Raw genomic sequence first — 14,568 nt, 5'->3', positions numbered from 1 at the left:
AACCACTATGCTTGATCGTGGCGCAAGCTGGGCCGTCCCTTAATTTCGAACGGTATCAACATTCGTAATTCTTCGGTTTCAGCGCCTTACCTAAAGAGGCGCGGAAGCTTTCCAGCTGTACATGATCGTTAACTGTACCCCGCACTTCTTTGCGAAGTCCTTGCTTATATTGGTATATACCTGGATGTTAGATCCTTGGAACATGTGTCGGCGTTGCAATTCTGTCACTGCACCAAGACAGCTTTACAATCAGCTTGAGCATGCATCATGGAGCATAACGCAATGAGAACGTCTAGCCTCGCAAGGAATCCCTTCTTCATCCCGCATCCCGGAAGGCAAACGAATCATTTCATGATGAGAAATCATTGCTTATGGTCGTCTTATCGGGTATGTCCCCTGTAGTGCGGCTGAGCGCTAGCAAACAAGAAGCTAACGTGACTAAGGCTAGCTCTATCGCAACAGTCTAGGCCCCGACACTTTGCCCTGCAAGTGCACTGGCTAGGGGTCTTCGCTAAGGGTGTGCTCGGCCGCTGGTCATGATTAGTGATTAGTGGCCAGGAGGGGTTTCTGGCGTGCATAACTGCTTCTGAGGGGTATCTGAGCCCGGATGCTTGCTGCAACTAGAAAGTCAGATTTATACAATATATCTTTCTAAATCCATCGCAACCTACCACCAAAAGAAGGAAAGCGTTATTTAAATTAGGCTTTTCTGCTGTTAATCCTAGCATTAAGAAATCAGTAGCCAGTGTAATTAGTAGTTAGCCTAAATACATAAAGTTAGGTAATACTTACAACAGTAACAACAAGAATAAATTATTACTATATTATAGTAGTAGCAGCAGGTGTTATAACAGTAGTATTAGCTACTGCTATTATTATTATTAATAATACCCCTAGTAATATATAGCAACTATAAGAATATATTTATCCTAGTAGTATTAAGTATATAAAGTAAATAGCTAAGTACTTTATTAACAGGTCTAATAAGTAATTTACTGCCCTTTTTTACATAGGTAAGTATAACTTTTATTAACTAGTAAAGTAGTTATATAACAGTAAATAGGTAAAAAATACTATCTATTAGTTAGTTAAACAGAAACTTATAGTGTTTTTATATATACTTAGTTAAAGATAAACCTAATAAAACGCTACCTATCTTTTCTAAATAGCGTATAGTACTATATATACTATTATTTAGAGAATCCTTCTAGTAATAGTTGCCCTCTATACTAAAGTTATTACCTAACCTAGCTAGCTATATATATCTCTATTAATAAAGCTATTGCCTTAGGACTACTGCTTTACTAGGTGTATTAGAGCAGTAGATAGTACACTTATTAAGGCCTATATACTACTAAATAACTAGAAGTAATTCTTTTACTATAAGGGCTATATATTATAAAACGTCCTTACTATAGTTAGGTTTAATAGGTTATTTATATATGTCTTAGCAGAAGCTAAAGGGTTAATAAACAATATATCCCTAATAAAGTAAGCAATTAGTAGATTATTTATAGTACTAGAGGGCTATTATTACCTTAGTAATACTAGATTTACTTATAGTAACAGGATAATAACTCTATACCTAGGCAAAAGGTATTACCTTAAAGAGTTTACTAAGGGCAGTGTTAGGCTAGTAATAAAGAAGGAGTTATATAATATATACTACTTAAGACTTTAGGTTATTATTAAAAAGGTATTTAGTAAGCTTAAGCAAAGGTAAAAGATTTTATAGGTAGCTACCCCTAAGTATAGCTTTACTAACTAAATCTAATTTATATATATAATAACTACCCTTTATAACTTTATTAGTAAAGGCAACAAAGGTAATAGTAAAAAGCTTAATAAGCAGCAGTTATTATTATTAGCAAAGGTAAATAGGTAGACAGATAGTATAGTTAGCAAGAAATCTAGTATAAAAATTCACTATAATACTACTATATAGGCATAAGAAAATTAGGCAAGTTATCTAGTAGTATATAATAATTAACTATCTAATAATACTAACTTCTTAAAGAAATTCTTCTTTACTATTAACTAACTTTATTACTAACTAAGCAACAGCTATATAAGGTAACTTTATAAAAAACAACACAACTTTTACTATAACCTAACTATCTAACTTGCCTTTAAAAAGCTACTAATAGTTATTAATTACCTTAGTTATATTATTAGATCTAGGCTCTTATAGTATTACTATCGTTATAGCCTTACTTAACTTACTAAGGCCTTGCTTAATAGACTTACTAAAGGATATAAGGGTTTTATACCTTTCTTTTCTTACTCTTGTTATTTTTTACTATAGCAGTTACTATAAGTCCCTTACTAAATTAGACATTAGTAGTAATAAAGAGATAAGGTTTACATCTAGATTATACTTATCCTTTCTTCTCCTATATTTAACTACTAACTTATTATCTTCTTTAGGTTTATCTTCTTTAACTACTTATAAATTATTTACCTTGCTAACCTCTACAATATACTACCTAGTTACTACTTCCTTTAGCTATAAGTTACCTATCTTATTTATATATAAGAAGCCCTTATAGTAAATAGATTTTAGGCTAAGAAATTACCTCTTAAAAGCCTCCTAGCTCTTGTCTAACGTTATAATAATACCGCTATTATTATTATACCTAACCCCTAAGTAAATAAGGGTCTTAACTTTATAGAAGGCAGCTAATAGGTAGTAATACTTTATATACAAGGTAGGTATAGATAACTATAGGTTAACTTTATTTATTTTTAGTAGAATATTTACTATTACTTACCTTATAACTAGCCCTCTTATACCTATTAACACCCTATTATTAACTTACTACTAGTAAAGCTAAAGAAAGAGTAGTATATAGCTATAGTCCTATATAGCTTACACTTAGCTACTAGGCTACTTTTGCTTCTTTATTAGTAGCCTTGTTAATAGCAGTAGTAGTAGTAGTAGTAGTTATACTAGTAGAGGTAGTAATAGCGCTAGGGATAACTTAGACTATTATATATTATTACTTCTATTACTATTAACTATATAAGGCTCTTTAAGTAAAGACATTATAGTAAGCATTAACAAGTAGTTATTTTAGCTATAAATCTAATAATAAGAAATATAGACTTTAACTTCTTCCTTTACAACTACCCCTTAGCCTTAACTTTTATAATAATACAACATTATAAACCTTTAACTATTTAAGCAGGCGGTAAGCTAGCTATAGGCTAACCTACTTCAGTAGTACAACGAGCATAAAGTTAGGGTAGCACAAGTAACGAAAAGTCCCTCCTGGCCACTAATCACTAATCATGACCAGCGGCCGAGCACACCCTAAGGCTTCATGGTAGCAAATCGCAACCCTGAAGCTAACTCTCGACAAGATACCCATTCCCCCCTTCATTTCCATCAGTTACCGTGTCCATTGAATACTGAAATCGCATCCCTAGTCTTTAATTATGAAGCGATGACATGAATATTACAAGGTTTAGAAACATGCAACGCGATTAATTCTGGCCTACGATTATTGTCACTCAAGGATCCAAGGCTGTCGTCAAGCTAGGCCATACAGAGGAGGAGCTGTTATTCGCCTTGCCAACAGCGAGTCATGACTCCATTTACCAAGCCCAAGGTGTGCGGTATGTCCTACGGACACGGAGTCATCAGAAGTACAGTGCCCTCCAAAAAGTCTGAAAACGTGCAAAAAGTGTCACCTAAAATCCACTAGACTTACTATCTCTTACTTAGTATATCTTATTAACTTAGGTATATACTATATAGTAAAAGCTAGTATATAGGAGTTTAGGTTACTTATTTAAAGTATTTTATAAGTTAAATTCTTATTTTCTTATAGTTTAAAGAATTATAAGTAGTTAAAGTAGTAGAATATTTTATTAAGTAGTATATAGGAGACAATAGAGGATAATATAGGAGAGTTAGAACTATCTTCTCTTATTTATAAATTACTTTTATACTTAAAAATTTTTTCTTCTATAGTTTTCTTCTATTTCCTAAAAAGTAAAAGTAAAGTATATTAAGATAGAACTTAAAAGCTAAATTTAATATATAGAATTAAACCTTAATAGCTAATATTAATATATAGAGAGAAAAAAAGTATATTTATATACTTAAGTTAATTAGATATTAAAGCTAGAAGATAGTAAGTCTAGTGGATTTTAGCTGACACTTTTTACACGTTTTGAGACTTTTTAGAGGGCATTGTAGCTACGCAGCATACTGTTCAACTAAACCTTCCTTTGCCGGCTTATATCGAAGACTTTACGATGTTGAAAGGCATGCGCCATCAACAGCACTGGTGTTTCTTTTCCTTTCCTTCCTTGTTTTTGTTTTTATTTGTTTATTTGTTTCCTTTAGTAAACAATCTAGAATCGTCGAAATCGACAGCTGAGAAAGCAGAGAGGTGACTGTATGGTGGCGGCGCCACCAACATGCCCAGGCAGGCAATCGCATCCATCTGACATGCCGGACCCAACGTCTGACCGCTTAGGCAAGATCCCCTAAGCACCACGTTGAAAGCTTACATTCGGGTATCTCGTTGTCCCACGTTTATTTAAAGTCCCGGCAGTCATAGATCTAGTTTTTCAATCGCACTAAGGAGGGAGAACAAACGTCCGAACAATTTCGCGAATAACCGTATTAGCCAAGAGCAGCTGAACATCGCCGCCAGGCCTCATGCACTCAGCACTCTTCAAACTTAACTAGCTTGAGCCAAGCATGACCCACAACGCTGGCTGTGGGCATCGAGATCGAAGACGTGCAAGGTATGATGAATATGGAGACAGACATCACATTTAGCAGCTAGCATCGTGCCACTGCAAGAACCCAAGGCTACGTACGGTAGCGGTTAACAGGTAGACACATTGCGGGGCTGGCATCTGTGCGCATGCGTACCTCAGGGACTTTTGCCCTAGCGGCCACCTATTTCTCCTAAAGTCAGCATTAAACCTAATAAGGCAGTATAGGGGGCATACTAGGGGGGCTAGCACAGATATACCTATATCTATACCTATATATAAATACCTTGCCTACTTACTACATTAACTATTATTTTTTTCTCCTTTATATTACTACTATTTATCCCTTTATTAATAGTAAGGTTTATATTTTTATTTTTTACTAAGTTGCCTACTATAATATTAAAAAGTATAAATTAACTATTATAGCTAACTAAAGTACTTTACTACTAATTATTAAGTATAAGACCTACTAGCTAAGTAATAGCCTTCTCTACTTGTATTATATACTAAGCAAGGTAATTAGGTTACTTATTATAATAGGCCTCCTTTTATTAATAGTATTAATTTAATAAAACCTCTATATAGCTTTAAATAGTAAGCCTAAAGAGAATAAGAATACCCTTATAGTTAGCTATATATAGTATATAGTATACCTTATAAGCCTTATATATCTTATACTTAGCCTTACCTTAGCCCTATATCTATTACTACTAGTAGGTGCCTATAATATTATCCTTAGTTATAGCCTATTAGAGGATATATTAGTAAAGTAAAACCTACTACTTATAAAAGCTATAGTTATATACTAGCCTATTATTACCTACCTATATATTATAATATAAATCTAAACTATTAGTAGTAGCTACCTTTGCTTTATAAAGTTTACTAGTAATTAACTTTTATATAGATATAGGTAGATAAAAAAGATAAAGTAAGACCTATTATTTATAAAGGACTTTACTATAAAAGTTTATAAAGTATAGCTTAGTAGTAGTAAAGTATCTACTATTAATATAGTTAATATACTTAATAGCCCCTTAGAGGCTAAATTACTAGAGTATATAATAGTAGCTACACTTAATAATACTATAAAGGCCTTTAAGTAGGTTAGTTATTTTAGCCTAAAGTAGTAGTAGTAAATAGTTATAGGTATAGTTAGCCTAGAGGTTAAGTATTAGTAGCTAGTTATTTTTAATATAGGTAGCTTCTTTATATATTAAACTTTTTATTATAGTAGTAATAGATTTATAATAACTTAGCCTTATATAGTAATATTTTAATATAGAGATTATATAGCGTAAGCTAGTTAGGTGTTTTATAAGATAACAGTAGAGGGTTCTTTTATAGTAAATATAGTAAAGGAAGTATAATACCTTTATTTTACTATCTATAAGGCTATAAAAAGTATTATATATAGTATATTATTTAATAGCTAAATTATTAGTAAGAAAGTAATATAACTACTAGTTAGCTTAGCCCTTTAATATATATAAGTAAGCAGTAATAATATTAGTATTACCTTTTTTAGTAAGAAAGTAGCTAACTAGTATTTAGCTACCTATAGTATCTTTAACTATAACTATATAAAGTAGCTAGCTAAGCTAGTTAGTCTAGTAGGTAGTATCTATTATAGTAAAAAGGCTATATTACTATAATAATATAAGGCTAGCCTTAGAGGCCTATATAAGCCCTTTATTTACCTTATTAGTATATTAGACTATATAATACTAAAATTAAAGGTTATAGGTATAGTAATAAGCCTTAGCTTTAGTAACTTATAAGTACTATAAATAGTTATAGCTAATAAAGTAAAGGTTAAAGTAGACAGCTAGCTAGTAGTAGCCTATATTATATATAGCCTAGTAAAAAAGCTAATAGCTACTTATAGTTACTAGTGCCTACTTAATAGCCTTATAGTAGCTAAAGTAGCCTTAGAGTATATAGTAGACTTTAGTAGGTAAATAACTAAAGGTAACTTACTTAGCAGTAAGGTCTTTAATACCCTATAGTAGGTAGATTTAATTAAGGCGTTTAAGTAGGTAGTTATAAAGGCCTAGGCTAACTTATAAAATAACTACTGTTATAGTAAAGTTACTTATCTATTACTTAATAACTTTAGTATATATAAGGTAACTAGTGTCTACCTATATAGTATAGTTATAGGTTATTATAGCCTTACTACCTTAAGGCTTATTAGCTTTAGTTAACTAAAGTAAGTAGTAATAGTAGGTAGTAGTAGTACTACTAGAGGTATAGCCTTAAGCTTTAGTTAAATTAAAGAAATTACTAACAAAAGCCTATATTTATTTAAATTTAGTAGTGCCTACCTCTATAGGCTTAGTAAAGTAAAAGTATTACTTATAGTAGGTAGCAAGGTTATTAGGTATAATAATAGGGCTAGCCTAGGTCTTAAGGATATATAAAGTAAATCCTAATAAAGTAAATAGTTAGATAAATAGGTAAGCTAGTAAAAAGAATATTCTTACTATTAAGCTTTTTTTAAAAGTCCTCTAGGTTAAAGTTAACTATATTATCCTTATAGTTAGGTAATAAGGGCACTTAGAGAGTTATAATTTTATTATCTAATACGTTAATTATATTAGCCTTACTAGTAGTTAATAAAGAAATATCTAATACTATAGTAATATAAAAAAAATAATAATAATAAGGTAAAAGGTTAATTAGTAATAAATAATATAGTTAATAATAAGTTAGTAGTAATAGGTTAATAGTAATAGGTTAATAGTAATAGGTTATTAACTTACTGTTATTATATATAGGTAGGTAGTCTAGTTAACCCTAAAAAAACGCAGAGGATATAGTAGACCTATATTAACTAGATTAACTAATCAGAATATCTAAATATATCTATTATTTTAATATAATTAATGTTGGTTGTAGTGCGGTACTTTGGGGGCCTGTGGGTAGACCTGCAATGTGTCTGCCTGTTAACTGCTACCCTATGTACGTCTCTTGGCACATTCAAACTATAATCTGATTCGAATACAACATGTTGGCCCAGCCGGACCGTACATTTACCAATTCGCCCTCACCCCTGGCAGGCAATCGCAAGAGCACCAATCAGAATGTCTCTTGGCACACCTAAGGTTTGGCCTAGTTGGTAGTATCAGTTCGTCAAGCGCTAGCTTCAGCCGCCCTCGTGGCAGCCACCTCCACTTTTCATGTTCGAGGTCCTGCCCCAAAACTTTCTTCATTGGCTCTCATCCCCTCCATCGACATTGGAGTGTAATGAAGGTCGAAAAGTCCGGCGTCTAATGCTAGGGAAGAAGTTTCTTCTGGAAGACGCCTCCTCTCCTCCAGGTGTCGGTAGTGGCCATGGCGCTTGATACGGTCCTCACGGAGGCAAAGGAACGCTTGCTGTAGACAGAGGTTGGCAACTGAGATTTATGTCTTATCCGATGAGGTGTAACAAAAAGGTTAGCACGAGATTCGGCCCTCCCCTCCTCTTTCACTCCTTCAGCGAGATGGGGGAGGCCGCCGGTGCCTGTAGATGGATCCAGGGCCATGGCCTTGTCTCCCCTCTTTAGCGACATGCCGCCCCTAGTCAGGCATCTGCAGACTGCAGAACAGCTCCTCCCTGTGACTCTGGGTTGTTGACACCACTCACATAAGAGCTTGGCAGGGACAGGGTCTCAACAATCATCACCCTGGCTCCGCAATCTGGCTTCGGGGGCCACGGGAAACCATCGGGCATTGTTTATCTTCTTACCTGCAGCCACTATCTGCATCGCCTTCCGTGCAATTCCTCTCAACTTGGATTCAGATTCACATAAGTTCTTCTACAAGCAAATTGGATGACAGCCCGGTAATCACACGCCGTTTGACGGCAACTCTGATCACGCCACACAGCGCTTGATCGCCGTGAACCGCCCGCCATGGACCCAGAAAGCCAAACGCTTGCGCCACTTCCCAATGCCCTCCACCAAGGTCTCACGGCCGTCTCCTTTTTCGGCTTCCTATCCTTTATATCAACAACGGTTCTGCTCTTTGTTTTGACGTACAGGCTGCTTGCATGGTATTTGGCGCCGGATCCCCGGTGGCCACAGCGTGTGGCGGGCGAGCCGAACCCCGACGCCGTTCTGGCCGAGGAAATGGGTCTTCCGGACACAATGTACCCCGATGGCGGCAAAAAGAATAAGACAAAGAGGGACGCACCGAACCAGTTTTTCGTACTCATCTACAATCTCCTTCTGGCCGATATCCAGCAGTCTATCGCTTTCCTGCTCAATGTGTCGTGGTTGGGCAGGAATGCCATCGTCGTTGAGAGCACAACGTGTTGGGCGCAAGGCTGGTTTGTCTCAACAGGCGACTTGGCCTCCAGCGCCTTCATCTCCACGATTGCGGTGCACACCTATCTATCCGTCGTGAGAGACTATAAGCTGCCTACATGGGCCTTTAGGACCATGATCGGCTCTGTATGGTTTTTCGTCTACGCCTTTGCGATGGCTGGTGTCATCATTACAAACAATGGGGCTGCTGGAGGCGGTTTATATGTTCGCGCCTCTGCTTGGGTAAGTCGTCTTTTGTCGATCCGTCGAGATGGGGCTGCATTAACATCAAGTCAGTGCTGGATCAATGCCCGCTATGAAGCAATGCGTCTCTACTTCCACTACCTGTGGATGTTTATATCCTTCTTCGTCACCGCGGCACTCTACATCCTCGTCTTTAATCATATTCGCCATACCGACCCTTCTCTCCAACTCCCATCTTCTGCTAACGACACTACTTACTCTGACACCAAGGGTAATCATGGTCGTAGATCCAGTCAAACACACGCGCACTCTAATCCAGGACCCTCGGAGAGCTCCCATAAAGACGCACCAAAGATCACCCCGAGCAACGCTGGACATCATCCGGCCTTCCTCATCTACCCCGTCATCTACATCCTCTGCACAGCACCCTTGGCATTGGGTCGTGTCATCTCTATGACCGGAAAAGAGGTTTCGTTGGGCTACTTCTGCCTTGCCGGTGCAATGATCGCATCCAACGGCTGGCTTGACGTTCTTCTCTTCTCCACCACCCGTCACGTTATCATGTTCAATGCGTCACCAGGCTACGAAGAAACCGGCCTCGACACTTTTGCTTTTATGCGCACACCCGCGAACCGCCGATTTGGGAACATGGTCTGGGTCCAGGGCGCGGGAAGTACTAGGCCCAACCTTCCGTCGGAAGAGGGCACCGGCGGTTGGCTTCAAAAGTGGTTCCGGAAGAATCGCTGGGGACACGACATCAAACATGAGCGTCACCGGACACTCTCGCATCGGAGTATCAGCCAACAATCCTTAAGGGGAGGCGGTGTCAGTATGGAGGGCATTCAAATGGAAACGGTGACTACGGTCGTCATTGAGGTTAAGGATCAGCCTGGCGGACAGAAGAACAACGGCAGGTCTCATTCGATCGATACCATTGATAAAGAACTGGCCCAGAGCTTTGGAAGTATTTAGCTTCAATAAGTTGACTGCAAACAATGGGCGATGCTCGATCCTATCAGAAAAGAGTCAACCGGGACATGAGGTCTTAGTGAGTCGCAGTCAGGCGGAACACTTGGAAGATCTCCTAACAGCTAACTGTCAACCATCGGCCGCCGTCTCTTTTGTTTCATCATGAATATTTACTAAAACATTGTTTATTTGCGGTTGCATAGCGGGTATGTAGGAGGTCATTTGTTCTAGTTATACCCCATAATGTTATCTATACATAAGGCTTATTTTCCGATCTATCATTATGAAAGCTACATCACAATATTTCAATATAGTCACAGAGAGAGAGCAACAAACCAGATATTAACACAAATCTTGATTTTAATAGCCTACTTCGATCCCACTTCATTACTTTTGCGCAGAAGACTTAGCGCTAATGTCTTAAAGAACGGGACGGGTAAAACTGGCGCCTCGACCTACTTCAAAAACCCCGCGTAGATCACCGACACCAACGCGAATGTCGATCATAACCCAAGGCGTCTAGAGACCCAAATTTTGGTCCAAATTAAAAGCATGAGCGGGCAGAATCACTGCAAGATGCCGGTCCTCGATTGCTAATTCTTTCAGAGAGGAGCTGGAGAAGTAACCAAAGACAAATTATTGGCGTTATTGTTCCCTTGCATAGTTACGGGGATACTTTTCGGCTTCTTAATGGTGATTATGTCACACAACAGCCTCTATGTACGGTGGCTATTACCAGTATTTTTCTTTCTTCTGAAATGGTATTTTCTTTATTCAACGCAGAACCATATTCAACCAACTTGTTGCACATTGGGCAGACAAATATAGGTATCGGCCCGATGTTGGGCAGACAAGTACGGGTATCAGCCCAATGCCAGTTTCCAACCAGCGTTAACGCTCAATAGAATCAATATTTTGTTGATTACCAAGCATTGTGCTTTTGACGTTTTCTCTTATGTTGTATATGGCTATGACCGGGTGCATATGCGACCTCAAGAAGGACTGCTATGTAACTACGATGAATAGAGAGTTGTGCAGGTGAACAGAGAGAGAACCGACCAGAAATAGTAGAGGAAGTTAAGTAACTCAAACTTGACCACAAAAATTTGCTACGCTTCCCATAACCATGAAAACGCCCTTAAGTGGTTGGCTTTGGCCCAATGTCGTTCCTTGCAACAAGACTACATACAGCTTTGGGCAAAATTTCGACCAACGTCCGCCTGGCACAGTAGTAATCCTTCCAGAAAACAAAAACCATACAGCTGCGATTCTGTGTGAGTGGAGGTTTATAAGTGTGCTCATCAGTGTACTCTTTCTTTTGAGTTTTCTTCCCCAACCCCAACGAGATTCTGATTGTGCTGACAAGCTGCAAGGGGCCATAAATGGATAACTGAACCACATGATTACCAGGACCATTGAAAGAGGACTGAAAGAAATAAGTAACGCAATTAAATGGGTTGGTCATACACTAGGCCCGTCACTGTGTAAGGTCAGGACGATTTCAATACAAGCTAGTTACATTCATAGGACACTATTCACAGGAGCAAGTAGTTGATTATACCGAATATGAGTTTTTCGACAACAAAGAACCTATCTTAGACTTGATACAAAAACTCCGAATTGTAGCTCAGAATTCCTTCTCGTCTTGACTGCCCTCGTCCACTGCTTTCGCTACCTGTTACAGATGCGGCACCATGTATGTTCACTTTCTCAAGTTTTCGCTAGCAATCTTCGCTCTCGCAACGTGTGTAGTGGCAGGAGTCGTTGATATCCACCCCAAGCCCACCAGTGCCCAACCAAGTCTCGATGACCCCCTCGGAGGTAAAAGCAGTATGATGAAAGACGCCATCATCGGACCTAGATCTGGCGGGAGTCTGACCTTTCGCCGATCCTCCCTCTCGCGGGTCGTACACCCCCGCGATAATGCCCCTTTTGAGTTGGGTACCCCAGATTGTCACGACCCAAACTATCCAGAGTATAAGAACCACCCAGATATCCATGACGCCAACGTCGATGAAGGCAGCAGGCGTTTCTGCGAGCATGACCTTACGCGCGCCACCCTCACAGCCGTTGATGATGTCAAGACTCATCCGCTTCACGCCTGGCGCTGGCGCTACAAGGATGTTGCCTCGACGTTCCTGGACTTCAAGGTCCACTGGCGCGTCAACTGCCGCACGTCGCCGGGATTCCAGGATATTGAGTACCCTCTAGGTCCATATGGGCCTTCGTGCGTTGAAATCATGGTCGAGAACTACAGAAAATGTAGGTCTGGTTCCCCATTCTGCGTCTTTTATTGGAGCCAATTTGTGCTGATCAACCTTGCGGCAGGCGACAATGGCGGGATTGGCGGCAGCACGCAGGCGGGTTGCCTTGTATACACTCTCAATGCCGGAAGGAGAGATCAATACTACTGAGACGCTCAGGATACCAAAGCGAAACCGCGATGGGATTGGCATTTTGCTGTGCACGCCTGCCCGATGTTTAGGTTTAATGACGCACCACATACGTAAGAGTCATGGTATTGTTGCCGGAGACCTTGATCAGTGGAAACGATTCTCAGTTTTTTTATAGTTGGAGCCTTCGTGATGAGGAAGTAGATATTACTGGGTAGTGTTGAGAACTTTCAGACAACCGGGCAAAGTAAATAACCAAGCCCTTTGCTTCATCAGATGGACCAATACGGCTCCATGAAAGTCATTGGTGCTTGATTTGGTATAGGAATCAGGCAGCAAACAGCAGTAACCAAGCTAGGCATCCAAGGAAGTCCGCAGTTTCCTCTCGAACATATATACTAGGTTGCATGCACACTGAAAGGGCCGTTTCGGCCCATACGAGTAAGCATGGCACCGCCCCAATCGCGGCCCATGAGCGGCTATTTGCCAGCTATAGGGAGCGTATTCCGAAGGTCAGAAAAGGCTGCTGTTTGAAGAGGAGCCTAGAGGCTGAGCTGGCCCGCTGTTGCTGCCTGACGAATTGTTACTGTGGTAGCTGGCAGATTCTGCGGCGCAAAACCAGGAGCGATTCCATGTCGGCGCGATGGATGTGGTGGCGAGATGAAGTCGAGTCGGCGACTTGGGGATATTAGATCGGAATGGATTCAGGATGAATCTATAGACGCGCAGCCGCCCCCGGCGCGTGAACTTGCAGAGTGCCACAAATTTCGTGTGCAGTTCAGACGGGCCTTATACAGGGGCACTCAACGAGGGGGGAGTACCATAAGCATAAATTTTGTAATCATGCATGAACCACTAGATTCACAACGAGCTGTCTCAGGCGCGCCTTGAGATGATGCGCAAATTTGTGTGGTAAAGCAGACGGGATGAGTAAGACAAGCTCTTTCGCAGTGCCGGAAAAAGCAGATATCCGTCGATGATGCTGCCGGGAGATGTACGGTTGCTAGCTTGTTTATTCCCGGTGGCACGATGAAGCAATTTGCCCGCGATACGGAGCAGCGGCGCAGCAGTGAATCAGTGCCGACGCAACATATAAGGAGTCAAGATTGGCTCAGGCTCCAACGGGAAGTCGGGGAAATCGTGATCTGCAGTGAGACGCAGTGTCGGGGGCTGAGTAGTGCGTGTTCCGATGAGTGAGATGTGACGGTCTTGGCGAGAATTAGGGACGTCGCGAGTGAGACCCTACCCTTGTCGCACTTTTGTTCTCGCTGCTTATTACACCCTATAATAGACTGATGGCATGGAATCGGACTCCTCGAACACGACCGAAAGAGAGAAGGATGTATACGTATCTCAGTGCAACGACCAGGCTTCCATTGATTCAACATCGGTTACGGTTGCCATGACTTTCTTTGAGAGGGACCGCCTTGGATACGTACCTCGACACGGGAAACAGGTGGAAGAAAGACAAGAATAAGTAAGAAGCAGGTCTTGGCATTGACAACCCACCAGAGCCGTGGTCCATGTAGCTGAAAAATGGCCTCACAATTGGGGCCTTGCTCTGGTCGCATAGAAAGAGGAGAGCAGGCCAGACGTAACGATTTGGTGTCGCTGCAGTCCGCCCGAATGCATCGCACTCCCCCCCCCTGTCTTTCATCGAGTGTCTTGACTGTGTGGCTGAGGCCAGACAGAGCCTTCGTCTTGGCTCGGGAGAAAGTGCAGCATACAAAATCGGTCGCGCATTGCAGTAACAGGCTATCTATACATTACACGCTCGGCCCGAGGCCAAGAGATGTACACATGGCGGTGCTTTGCTTAGCCAGTCCGCACTGAGCTTCCTCATCGCATCCATTTGTGAGGTGTAGGAGAAGCCTGTGCGCAGGGGGACCGTGATGGTTCCTGCCTCGACCAAATGTTTACTTCGATGGAGGTTACGATGGCAGAAGGAAAGAAGCTTCGTGAGTCGAGGCAAGAGT

At 40.3% G+C, this 14,568-nt stretch overlaps 2 protein-coding genes across 2 annotated transcripts; both read left to right on the top strand.

Moving 5' to 3' along the window:
• Positions 1 to 8,430: 8,430 nt before the first annotated feature.
• LY79DRAFT_164104 (uncharacterized protein) lies at positions 8,431 to 10,489 on the top strand. Its single transcript, XM_060551166.1, has 2 exons — positions 8,431 to 9,269; positions 9,324 to 10,489. Exons 1-2 carry the CDS (start codon positions 8,634 to 8,636, stop codon positions 10,200 to 10,202), a joined length of 1,515 nt encoding a protein of 504 aa, XP_060406928.1. The 5' UTR covers positions 8,431 to 8,633; the 3' UTR covers positions 10,203 to 10,489.
• A 1,109-nt stretch (positions 10,490 to 11,598) lies between these two features.
• On the top strand, positions 11,599 to 12,613 carry LY79DRAFT_595354 (uncharacterized protein; the record flags this gene model as incomplete). Its single annotated transcript, XM_060561771.1, has 3 exons — positions 11,599 to 11,638; positions 11,958 to 12,461; positions 12,528 to 12,613. 3 exons carry the CDS (start codon positions 11,599 to 11,601, stop codon positions 12,611 to 12,613), a joined length of 630 nt encoding a protein of 209 aa, XP_060406927.1.
• Positions 12,614 to 14,568: the final 1,955 nt, after the last annotated feature.

This window comes from Colletotrichum navitas, assembly GCF_030913465.1.
Source record: "Colletotrichum navitas strain CBS 125086 chromosome Unknown LY79scaffold_215, whole genome shotgun sequence".
Taxonomy (NCBI): domain Eukaryota; kingdom Fungi; phylum Ascomycota; class Sordariomycetes; order Glomerellales; family Glomerellaceae; genus Colletotrichum; species Colletotrichum navitas.
This window is presented reverse-complemented; position numbering and strand designations above follow the sequence as displayed.

Bases quoted from the DNA above. Each gene is read 5' to 3' on its own strand.
- LY79DRAFT_164104 (XM_060551166.1), top strand. From the start codon at position 8,634: ATGGACCCAGAAAGCCAAACGCTTGCGCCACTTCCCAATGCCCTCCAC. The intron at 9,270-9,323 runs GTAAGTCGTCTT...ACATCAAGTCAG, and splicing joins ATGTTCGCGCCTCTGCTTGG to TGCTGGATCAATGCCCGCTA.